This window comes from Canis lupus, chromosome 23, assembly GCF_048164855.1.
Source record: "Canis lupus baileyi chromosome 23, mCanLup2.hap1, whole genome shotgun sequence".
NCBI lineage: Eukaryota > Metazoa > Chordata > Mammalia > Carnivora > Canidae > Canis > Canis lupus.
In genome coordinates, this window is record NC_132860.1 from 31522244 (window position 1) to 31534527 (window position 12284).

At 43.2% G+C, this 12284-nt stretch overlaps 1 protein-coding gene and 1 long non-coding RNA gene across 6 annotated transcripts in view; one reads left to right on the forward strand and one right to left on the reverse strand.

Annotated features, from left to right (window-relative positions):
* Positions 1–12284, reverse strand: part of TENM4 (teneurin transmembrane protein 4) — a 2813748-nt gene that overhangs the window by 22373 nt on the left and 2779091 nt on the right. For all 5 annotated transcript variants that reach the window (XM_072794810.1, XM_072794811.1, XM_072794814.1 and 2 more), the window contains one exon: positions 2933–3105. In XM_072794810.1, the coding sequence (XP_072650911.1) occupies positions 2933–3105 (173 nt within the window). The remainder of the gene's footprint in view (positions 1–2932; positions 3106–12284) is intronic.
* LOC140615576 (uncharacterized) lies at positions 6354–8233 on the forward strand. Its single transcript, XR_012016085.1, has 3 exons — positions 6354–6711; positions 7178–7366; positions 7750–8233. It is a non-coding gene; the product is annotated as an uncharacterized lncRNA (long non-coding RNA).

Here is a 12284-nt window from a genome sequence, read left to right on the forward strand (position 1 = left end):
TTGGGCAGGTATTGAGTGCTGTGTAAATGTTAGCTGTTGCTAGTTTTATGTGCCTGGCACTGTACTGGTCACCGTCATGTATGTCTCTTGTCCTCTAGCTCCATCACCTTATTTCACAGATCTGTCACATTGAACCTTTCTAGTACTGATCATGAGTCTTCAAAGGCTCCCCATGGCCTTTAGATCAGTAGTTCAGAGAATGGATTCTGGAGCCTCTTTGTCTGGGTCCCAATGCCCTGCCAGGCATGTGTCTCTGGACAAGCCACTGAACCTCTCAGTGACTTACTGTCTTCATTTGGAAAATGGAGATGTTAATAATATCTCATAGGGCTGTGGCAAGGCTGAAACAGGACCATGAATATAAAACACTAGGCATCTACTTTATCCTTAATTAGTGTTTCAAATTGTTAGCTATCATTGCTATTATTGTATGTGCTCAGTAAACATTCGCTGGATTGAACTAGATATATTACAGGCTATGTCTATGTGAGGCAAAAAAAAAAAAAAAAAGATGTAGTTTTGTAGGAAACCCTCCTTGAGTCTTCCTGGTGAGAACAGCAACAGATCAGCCCCTCCCTCTGCCACTTCCTTCCCCCCTCCATTCTTCTCCTGTTCTTTCTCACACAAGCAGAATCCTAAGATCTGCCTTAAACTTGCTATGCATTATTCACTGGCAATCTGTATTTTACTTCCTTTGAATGGTGAAAAAGCCTGTGTCAATTTATCTTTTAAAGCTGCTTCTTGCTGAATGCACATATGTCCATTAATGGTGACTTTGGGTGGAATGGCATCTTGTAGAGGCCCATCTCAAATGATCCCCACTTAATGTGGGCTGTGACTTCCCAAGCCTGCCCCTCATTAGCAGCTGCTTTTTATTTCTTCCCAGAGTTCAGACATAAGATGAAGCTGAAAGAACTTTTTATGGAGACTCTACTGAGGTGGCTGCAAGTGGAGCATCTAAGCCTGGTGTGAAAGAAGGAAAGGGCGCTTGGCAGAGGTACCAAAGAGGAAAAACAGGTACCATACTTCCTGGACTCCAAGGTCCATTTTTCCTTTTCCCACTTTAATGTTTCTGAAATTGGAATGTGTCTTAAGTCCTTGTGTGAATTTTGAGCAGTGTGTCTCCACTGCTCCCCAAGCTGAAAAGTTGCTATTAAATTGATGGTACATCTTAAAAGTGAGGAAATGTGGCACTTTTGAATTTAAAAAGTTGCCTAGGGATGCCTGGGTGGCTCAGCGGTTGGGCACCTGACTTCAGCTCAGGTTGTCATCCCAGGATCCAGGATAGAGTCCCACATCGGGCTCCCCACAGGGAGCCTGCTTCTCCCTCTGCCTGTGTCTCTGCCTCTCTCTCTCTGTGTCTCTCATGAATAAATAAATAACATCTTTTTTTTTTTTTTAAAGTTGCCTAAATATAAGAAAGACTGCACTAACTTTTGAGAAAAATCCTGGAATCTAGCTCAGATCTGTGGAGTGGATAAGATAGTTCTTAACCCCAGAAAAGGATAAGATGCCTGAGCAGTCAGTGGCCTTGCTATCCTTGGTTGGAACTGGTACCTTCTCTTGGCAATAGCCCGGTCAGAGCATAAACACTGGGGGTGTGTCCCAACTCACTGCTACAGATGCTGGTGGGGAAGGAAATGCAGGATATCATTTCTCTTTCTTTGAGAATGGCTATTGTTCTTTGAGCTTCTTTATAGGCACAGGATTATATTTGGGAGTAAAAGTGGTTGTGAAAATATACAGTTATTTTCTTATGGTAAGTCAAAGTGCCAGTTATTAAATAATTAGTTGATTAATCCAACAAGTACTGAGTAATACTATGGGGCTGGCCCATGTGGGTCGCTCTGTGTACATTGTGTCAAGGATCATCTGAGCACGTATTGTAATTCTGCCCCATTTCCCAGACCCAGAGACTAAGGCTCAGAGAAGAGTGATTCCAAGAGATTCACACAGGTAGGAACGGACACAGTAGGCATAGGGGGCCCTGGTCTGCCTACCCCAGAGCTTATGCTCCTTGCCTTGCTTCACACCATGCAACATGGCTTCAACTTGCTTTCTTTTCCTCGAGGAGAAAATTGAGGGCCGTCATGATGCACAGAGTCAGGACTAGAATTTGGGCCTCTGACTCCTAGCCCAAGCCTCTTTTGACTGCTTGTGTCAAAGCTTTTGGGAGTACCAAAAGCCATCGGGGGGGGGGGGGGAAACGAGTAAGGCTTTCCCTAGTAAGAGAGGCTTCCCCTTTCTTTCTTTTTTTTTTTTTTTTCATGCTTACTAGATCCAACAAAGCTGTTGGATCTACTTGTGAGCTTGTTGTGAGCTCTACTCTGGGTCACCATGTCCCATGAGGACAATTGAGGCAGACAGTTCACAGAAAAGTTTTATCACTGTAATTTACCCAAAGCTAAAAGGTCAGGTCATACCAGGGATTATTTGATGGATGCAGAGAAGGGTCTCTTCTCTATGGAATCCTAGAGAAGGCACAAACTGTTCTCACCTGAGCTTTAGGACAGACTTCTCCATGCTAAGATCCTTTTTGTGATTAGGTATAATTATTACTGTCCTATGTCCTCACCCACAGCAGTGTGAGAGCAAGTCTTTAATTCAGGAGCCATTAGAACGGTGGAAGAGTGAGGTCACCTGATTGGCAGCTAGTGAATTCTCTACCCTTTGTTCTGATGATAATGGGAAGAGACAATGGACTACTACTCTGAAGCTTCTGGAAGAGACCATACAAGACTCAATCTGGTGTGTTTTGCACATTAGATGGCAATTCAGAGATAAACCAGCTGTTAAGTCTTCCTTGTTCTTGGGCGGCTCATAGCTCATAGTAGTAGCTTATTTCTTACATCCTCTTCTAAAGGGGTCCCTTCACATCTCTGCCTTGAAATCTGCCAGCCCCCCCCCCCCCCCCCCCCCGGACCTGGCTTACCTTGCAACAATGTATAGAAGGCACCTGAAGCAGACAGGTTGGTGGTTATGGTGACATCATCCTTGCTGGAGGTCTCTACCTGGACATGCACCGAGCTGTCTGTATCACTTCGGAAACTGCTCACCTGGCCAGTAGGGAAGGTCACATTTGTCAGGCGGCCAAAGCTGTCATACCTGAAAACCAAGGGGCGGCTCTGAGTAACAGAAATATAATGGTGGAGTTTGGCATGTTCTACGCTGTGCCGGTTTTGCGTGTTCTGCTTTGCTTTCCGGTTGGATACATCGCCGAGTCTCCAACATCTCCTTGTACACGGTTTTTACCGTGTTTTTCCACCTCCTGATATCTGATGACAGGCAAAAATGACTTACCTCTCTGAGTCTTCCTTTGCTAATTCCGTAATGTAGAGATGATGACTCCTGCCCTGCCTTCCTCCCAGGATTATTGTGAGAAACATGTAGGAGTGGCCTGTAGCTACAAACTAATACCCACCCATGCAGGGTGAGCTGATGGGAGACTGCTGACCCAGAGTCTTAGAGCTGGGGAACTCCCAGATGTGTATAGGGGAGCAAACCTGATGCTTGAATACCCTCTCAAAACCCTGAAAAATGTTATACAGGTTTTTCCTGAACAACAAAAGAGATGGGGCTTCCTTCAAAGCTGCAGACCCTGATTCAAACCCGGATACTGTTATCACATAAGGAGGCTAAACAGATGGGTTCCTGCAACCCCTTCCCATCTAGATTTCACATCCAGCACCAGGCAGCTATGTATTTGCAGTTGTCAGAACTCACAGCTTTGCCCTGGTGTGGGCTTTCTGAAGCATGACAATTGAATCTTAATTCTCTTTACCATTCCTGATAATAAGAGAAATGCCTACCATTACTGAACACCTACAGTGTATAAGGCATAGTGCTTTTCATACCTTCTTTCACCTTCTCCTTGCAACTTGTCTAAAAGGTATAAATTATTTCCTTTTTGGGAGGAGGCTCAGAAAAGTGAAGTCACTTGCTCAAGGTCCCACAACTGCTAAGTGTGGTGCAGTCAAAATTCAAACTCAGATCCCTCTGCCTCCAAGCTGCCGTTTGCTTCACTGCCCTCACCGGGCCTTTCTGTATTGTTCATTTGCAAGTATCTGTTGTGTGTGTTCCACCTGCGGCAGAGCGGTTGGGAGATGGCAGGGAGTAGTCTGTTAACACTTCAGTTATAATTTTTAATTGCGGGAGGCTGAAGTGTAAAAAGGTAGGTTTAATAGCCTTTTTGCACTTGTGTGCGAATGGGAAAATAAGTTCTTTATCCAGATGTCAGTGTTCCTGACTTCTGCTCATACTCCAGCTGGCACACAGGTTCAGCTGGAAGTCTCCCCCATGCACTCTTGGTCTCCCTGCTGGACATTTCCCCTTGCTTTGCTCTTACTAAAGCTGGCTTCTGGGCCCCTGAGGGAGTTAATGATGATGAAATGAAAGGCCCGAGTGTTTAGCTCTGTCCTGGCTCTTCCTGTGATCTTTCAGCTGCACCTGGCTTCCTGCTGAGACTCCTGGGTGCTTGGCTTCTATGGCTTCAGGTGACACTAGGCAGGCCTTTGCTGAGCCATTTTCTGCCCAAGGTCAGATGTGGGTGTGGCATGGATTTTGTCTTTGGCCAATTCTTTTTCTTTCTTTCTTCCTTTTTAAAAAGATTTTATTCATTTATTCATGAGAGACACACAGAGAGAGGGAGAGAGAGGCAGAGACACAGACAGAGGGAGAAGCAGGCTCCTGCAGGGAGCCCGACGTGGGACTCGATTCTGGGTCTCCAGGATCATGCCCTGGGCTGAAGGTGGCACTAAACTGCTGAGCCACCCAGGGATCCCCGGACAATTCTTTCTATCCCTGTGCCTGGGACTGACCACAGCACTCTTTATACTGAACGCCAATAGTTACTGCAAATGAGATCCTGGTTAATGGTCTTTTGAATGAATCACCCCAGTCCTTGACCCAGGACCAACTCTGGGGTCAGTCAAGTGGGGTCAGTCAAGTCTCTATTGTTGAGGCCTGAAGAAGGGGTATGGAAGCCCTTTCCAAGATGGCAAGCAACACAGGGATCTCTACTACTTACCTTGGGCTTGGGTTTGGTGGGGCAAGGGTATGGGGTGTATCAATCCTTCTGACTCTGTGGAAATCTGCTTCTTGTCATGATTTCTCATTTTTTTCTTCCTTAATACTGAGTCAGGTTCTTATAAGAAAGCATCTATCTGGCTTTGGGGAAGGTGCCAATGTGGCTTAAAACCCAGACCAGAGGGGCACAGGCACTGGGTGTCCCTCAGCTAGGTAAGAAGATGATTCTGAGAGATTGTTACCAGGAAAGAGGGTGAGTCTTTGGGTAAAGATCTGTAAGGTTTGCCCTAAAGTTTCTCTGTCCTGGAGATGTTCTCAGAGCTCTGCTCTCTTTAACTCTAGGGGAGGTAGTGTTCTTTTCAACTCTTCATGGCTGCTGGAAATTAGGAAGGAATTTTATAAAAATGTTTGGAGTGGTTATCTCTGGGAAGTAAATACAGGTGGCATTTTATATTCCCAAGATTTTAAAATAATGAACGTGGATTATTTTCATAATCAGAAAAGTGCTGTGACAACCCAAATAATGCCATACACAGGATGCTCATGAGCATGGCCATTTTGGGGAAGAGGCCCTTTTAAATTACTGGTATTAATGGGGTGCCTGGGTGGCTCAGTTGGTTAAGCATTTGACTCGATTTTGGCTCAGGTCATGATCTCAGAGTTGTGTGATTGAACCCTGCATCGGGCTCTGTGCCAGGTGTGGAGACTGCTTAAGATTCTCTCTCTCCCTCTTCCCCTCCTCTGCTCACATGTATTCTTTCTCCCTCTTTCTAGAAGAAAAAAAAAATAAATTGCTAGCATTTATGGAAGAGTCTCACTTATAGGATATCTGCCAATATCACACTCCAGGCCTTTTCAGTAAATATTACTAAAGGGTACTCCAAATTTCTGAGCCCAAGTCAAGACTCCCAAATAGGCTGCCCTGGTCATCTTAGCTATATCTGTGGTCTATGAGTAGGCTGACTCCCGTTAGATCCTGAGTCATCTTAAATCAGCAGGAAGACCCATTTTGGTTCAATAGTTTCATGTGATGAGTATGCTGTTCTAGTCTGGTTCTCCGAACATCTGTTACCTATGTATATACTTTTTACTGAGACTCCTTGCTTAGACTCTCTAATTTCCTGACTTACCTGGATACAAGAGATTTTATTATGCCATGCAAGATACTTAAAAAGGAGTTTTAGAGTCCTACCAACTAGAATTGATAAGGAGATCACAGATTAGGGGGCAGATGTCACTTCGATACTATTTTAATATGGTCTTGCTCAAATGCCACCTCATAAAGCCTTCCCTGGTCTCTCTCTTGTCCCTTTTCCCAGTGATGCTCGGGCACAGCTGCATCACAGAATGGGTCCCCTGCATTGTCACGGCTCATAGACAAGCTGTCGCTTGCTTTGGCCTGGGAGTGCTTGTGTCAGGCCAGGACTGTGGAATCAGACGGGCTAGGAATCTGGAGTCTACGACCTGCCAGCAATGAAACCCTGGAGGCCTGGTTCTCAGTTCTTCTCTTCTACCCCAGCACTGGGACTGGCACAGAGAAGATAGGCAGGGAACACTATTTGAACAAATAAATGAATGCATGATTGGATATGTGAGGCCCCGTTGCTGCTCTGTTGGAAAGGGGAGACCAGGATTCATTCAAATACTATCTCCTGCAGGACTTGACAGAGGCTTGACACACAGTAGGTACGTGATAAACATCTGCTGAATGCACAAATACAGAAACAACTGCTTTCACTAAATGATACTTCAGCTATCTCCACAGGCATCTCCCCAGAGCTTTGGTTTCCAAGACAGAAAGAGCCTTTGCATAAAGGCAGACAATTGTAATTATTATTGAAGGTGGCCTGTAATACATAATTAAATTGAGCTTGAAGAAGATACAATGAAAAGCCTCATGCCTTCAAGATCTGGTTTTCATTTTATACGAGATGGCCGAAAAACAGTAATTTCCACTCCTCACATTTTCCATTAGAGGGACTGAATGTCTTAATTAAATGAACATCAAATAGAACAGCCAATTTATAGAATTTTCTTGTCTCTTATTCATTCATTCATTTCGGTGCCTTCTAGAGCTTGGGAAATGCCACTGGATCTCTCTGCAGTCTGATCCATAACTGTGATCAGAACACTGCTGTTTCTTCCTCTGCAGGAAAGAACTGGAGCTGCCTATCCTGTGGACCTTGAACACTTGAACCCCATGCTCCCTCTGTGGAGCCCTTTCTCTTCCTACTAGAGCTGCTGAGAGAGAGAGAAGGCTGGTGTCACCGAACAAGGTGGGACAGTTTGTGGCACTCTCTGGATTCCAAATGGCTGCTTCAAACCCTGGCTCTATGATCAGGTGACTTCTGGACAATGGCTTAGTTGTGTCTGTTTTGGTTTTCCTTAAAATACTACCAAATTTCCTCCTTTCTAATCAAGAGGAAGGAATGTATTGATATGGGAAAGTCCTTTGAGCCAGACGTTCTAGGCTTTGACTACAGGCTCTACACTTGTCAGCACTAGAGGATGGGCACTCAGTTCTGTTTTCCTGCAAACCATCAACCCCACCAAATCACAAATGATATGTTATAAGATGTCATATAACATAACCTCTGGGACCCTCTGTTTTCTTCTCTAGAAAATGAAGATAGTAACGCCTATCTTAGAAGGATACTGTGAAGTTCAAACAAGGTAACATATTTAAGGTGAAATGCATTTTTTTTTTTTTTTTTTTTTAACCAGGGCCTGCAGCATCTCATGAGACCTTCACTAGAATGTCAACTCTCTCTGGTCACTGATGTACTCCAGAACTTAGAAGAGTGCCAGCATGTAGTAGATGCTCAAAACTGTGCATGAATGTTGGCTGAAGGACCTGCTCCCTCCTGCCTCTATTTCCGAATTCACTTTGAATCCTACTCCTCCATACTTCTGTGTTCCACTACATCTGCTTCTGTTCTCCCAACATGCCAAGCTCAAGTCAGGCTTGTAGTGCTCACACTTACTGTTCCTTTTGCTGAGAATGCTCTTCCCTCCAATCCTGGTATGGCTAGTTCTTTTTATTACTCATATTTCAGTTCAAATGTTATCACTTCAGTGAAGCCTTCCCTGAAATAGATAGGCCCTCTCATCTTGGTCACATTATTTTATTTTATTGTCTGCATTATACTTATTATCTTATTTATACATTTATTGGTCTGTTATATCTTTTCCTACTATATTATAAGCTCCATAAGGATAGAGACTTTATCTGAATTTTCATGATTAGAAGAGTACCTACAATATAAAATGTATTCAATACATATTTCTTAGATGAATACATAAGTAAATAAACAGTAGATATTATTATTGTTCTTTCGAGATGTGGATTGAGGAAAAACAAAGAATTTTACCCCTTTCACCTCCCTTCTTCCGTGTTAGGAAGGGAAATATCCATAGGTTACCTTCTAGGTACTGAGCACCATGTTCATCACTGTTTTTTGAGGAGGGAGTTATTATTGTCATTTCACAATTGGTGAAGCTGAGGCTCAGAAAGAATAAAAAATTTATTTGCCCAAGACCACACAGCTAGTTGAGGAATTAGATTCAAAGTCAAGTCTATCTGACCTTAAAGCCTGTGTACTTTCATCAAGCTTCCCATAAAAGTAACGCTATTTCAGGGGGAAAAAAACCCCTTTGTGTTCATCATTATGTTAAAGAAAAAATTGGAAATCTCAAATGGTCAAGAAGACTCAAAGATTTCTCTTTGAGATGCTTTGTTTTGATACCCCTGCAATTGACTTTGTAATGATGCCAACCCCCCATTGTGGGGGTATGATCGAGATGGCCAGATGATTGGCTTTTCATTATTTCTTTCCACAGACTTTTCTTCACTCCATTTTCCCAGAGCATCTTTGGGGAATGGGGAAAGAAAACACATAAAACATTCATATAGCTGCTGTGAACTTGGCTCTCAGAAGAGGACCGCTAAAGGGTATCTTCACACACGTTGCAAGGCTTTCTTCTTCACACTCAATATTTCACATCTCAAGCCACTTACTATGTTGCAGCTGGTGAGGAAAATGCCAAATTGCTTCTCTGATACCAACTTTTGCTGATTGGGATGTTTTTAGTTGGAAAATAAAGATGTGATTTTTATGATTTCATCTGCAATTGTTTCAAATGCCACCACTGTCAATGAGAGGAACTGGATACCACATCCTCTGTTGAATAATTAGGATTCACAGCCAATGCACATGAATAGTACCCTTGGCTTTAGGTCACCATAATAGATGACATTACTACATCGTTATCTTTTCCAAAACTGTACCAGATCCAGGTACTTTTTGGATTCTGCAATGGAAACTTATATCTGCTGCGTATTTCCTACAAAATTAAGTCCCACCAGTGAATTCTAGCCCTTGGGATTTCTAAGATCTGGTCCATTCTACCACTGTGGGTCTCATATTTTGCTGATGTACTTGAATAAGTGCACCTGGTGGAAAGGATTCACGGAGATCTGTGACTGAATCCTGGCTCTGCCACTTATGTGTACAATATCACAGAGCCAGACAGTGTCTGTGATGGTTATTCTCTCTTCCCTCAGATCCATTATATGCGTTTCTCTGTGCCCACAGGAGCTGACCCTCCCCTCCCCACCAACCACATCACTAGGGCCACCCTTCCGGCTTGCTTCTAGTTAGATTCAGTCAATAGTAGGCACTGGCAAGAGACTGGAGGTCAGCAGGAGGGGTTTTCCTTGTTCCCAGCTCCTTTGGTGCCATATTTCTAGTAGTGGTTGCATCTGTTCATGATTATAGTTTCTATGAGATAGCTTCTTCTTCATGGTTATGGGTCCCACTGGGCACTTCAGTAACAATATCTTATTCCTGCCCCCACCTTGTCCATAAGCCTCAGGGTTGGTCATGGTTGTTCAGTTTCGCCTCACCATTCTTTCTTGGTTCCCTAATGCCTGCCTCTACCTCTATAATGTTTCTTTATGTGAAAGATACTTTTCCTGGGTATAGAATTCTGGGTTGACAGGTTTTTGTTTTTGTTTTTTCCCTTTCAGCATTTCTGTCTTCTTACATGGTTTCTGATGAGAAGTCTACTATAATTCTTATCTTTGTTCCTCTATATAAAATGCCTCCCCCTCCATCTGCTTTCAAGATTTTCTCTGTTTCTTTTGTATTTTGAATATATGCCTAAGATATATATGCATTTGTGTGTGTGTGTGTGTGTGTGTGTGTGTACTTCGCTTGGTGTTTTCTGAACTTTTTGGGTCTGTGATTTGGTGTCATTCATTACCTATGGATAATTCTTGACCATTATTTCTTCAAATATTTCATCTGCCTTGTTCTTTTACTCTTAGAATTTGAATTACAGGTGGTGCCTGACTTATGATGGTTTATGTTTTTTTTACTTTATGATGTTGCAAAAGTGATATGAACTCGGGGAAAACCATACTTTGAATTTTGATCTTCTCCCAGTAGTGATCTGTGGTGACACTCTTTCATGATGCTGGGCAGCAGCAATGAGCTGTAGCTCCCAGTCAGCCACCTGAATCATGAGGGTAAACAAACCAATTCACTGACAACCATTCTGTACCCATATAACCATTCTGTTTTTTTCACTTTCAGTACAGTATTTGATAAATTACATGACATATTCAATACTTTATTATAAAACAGGCTTTGTTTTAGATGCTTTTGCCTAACTGTGGCTAATGTAAGTGTTCTAAACATATTAAGGCAGGCTAGGCTAAGCTATGATGTTTGGTAGGTTAGGCAAATAAGATGGATTTTTGATTTAGAATATTTTCAACTTACGGCTTAGACCAGATGATTTTGCCTCCTAGCTCTTGGGTGCCCAGGTTTTGTTTGTTTTTTTTTTCACTATTTTTTTCCTCTTGTATTTCAGTTTGGGTAGTTTCTACTGACCTATCTTCTTTCTTCAGCTGTGTCAGTCTACTGATAAGACCATCCTTCATCTCTGTAACTGGTTTTCATTCCTGGATTTCCATTTGATTCTTTCTTATTCTTTTTTTAAAAGATTTTATTTATTTGAGAGAAAGAGAGGACGTGCGGATGGGGAGTGGGAGGGGCAAAGAGAGAAGCAGACTCCCTGCTGAGGGGGCAGGGAGCCTGATGTGGGTGGGGTTCCACCCCAGGACCCCAGGATCATGGCCTGAGCCCAACCAATGGAGCCACTCAGGTGCCCCTCATTTAATTTTTTCTTATAGTTTCCATTTCTCTGCTGAAATTATCCATCTGATCTTTCATATTGTTCACCTTTTCCTTTTCCATTAGAGCTTTTAACATAATTACAGTTATTTCAAATCCCCTGAAAGATAGTTTCAACATCTGTGTCCTATCTATAGAATCATGTGGTTCTGGTGATTCCTTTGTCTCTTGGGAGTGTGTCACTTTTTCTAGTCTTTTTGTTCACTAGAAGTGTGGCATCTTGTGTAGCACACTAGAGAATGAGCTAACAGGTTTTATGCATAGAAATGGGTATGAGTTTCCTTCTACTAGGACTTTAGCAAAGAGGTATGGGTTAACTTAGGATTTGGACTGGCTTTGAAATTTGATGTTTTTCTGGCTAACTAGTGCATTATAGGCTTTAAATTCCTTTAGCAATACCTCATGTTTGGGATGCTAACCTGTTTTGTGGGGGGGCTTTTTTTTTTCCTCAGTGTCAACTCCATCCTAAGCTTTAGGTGCCCTGTTTGTGCTGTCCCTCTTTTATCTCTTTCACAGTAGTATTTTACTTTCCATTGCTGCATTTAGCTTTTTAGCTAACTGGTGGCCACGGGTGGTAAGTAGGAGAGTTCTCCGCTGTTCTGAGTAAGCCTTAGTGTTATGTATCCATGTGTTCCAGAGTCTCAGGAAGGTGGCCTCTTCAGCTCCTGCCCCTTTTCCTGTTATAATTCTGGGCCCATTACATATCACTCTCCCCTCCTGACAGAAGTTAAAATATTTTTTTCTTCCCTCATTCAGCAGCAGTGGGTCTCCAACAGTGCCTAAGGAGGGCCATGTTAGTTGCCCATCTCTCCATAGATGAAGGCTTTTGTACCATATGTGAGAGAAGGTGAGTGGGGTCTGGGTGCAGCAGGCAGATATTTGTGCCTCTCCCTCAGCAGCGGCTACACCCCTCCCCCAAGTCTACCACAGTAGATACTTTCTTCCTTCTTCCCCTTCTATTTTCTGAGAGTACCTGGTCGGGCTGGTGGAGAGAAGTTATGAAAAGGATGTGGGCTCTCCCACACAGTTTCTGCAGCCTCCCAGGGCTTCAGAGTCTCC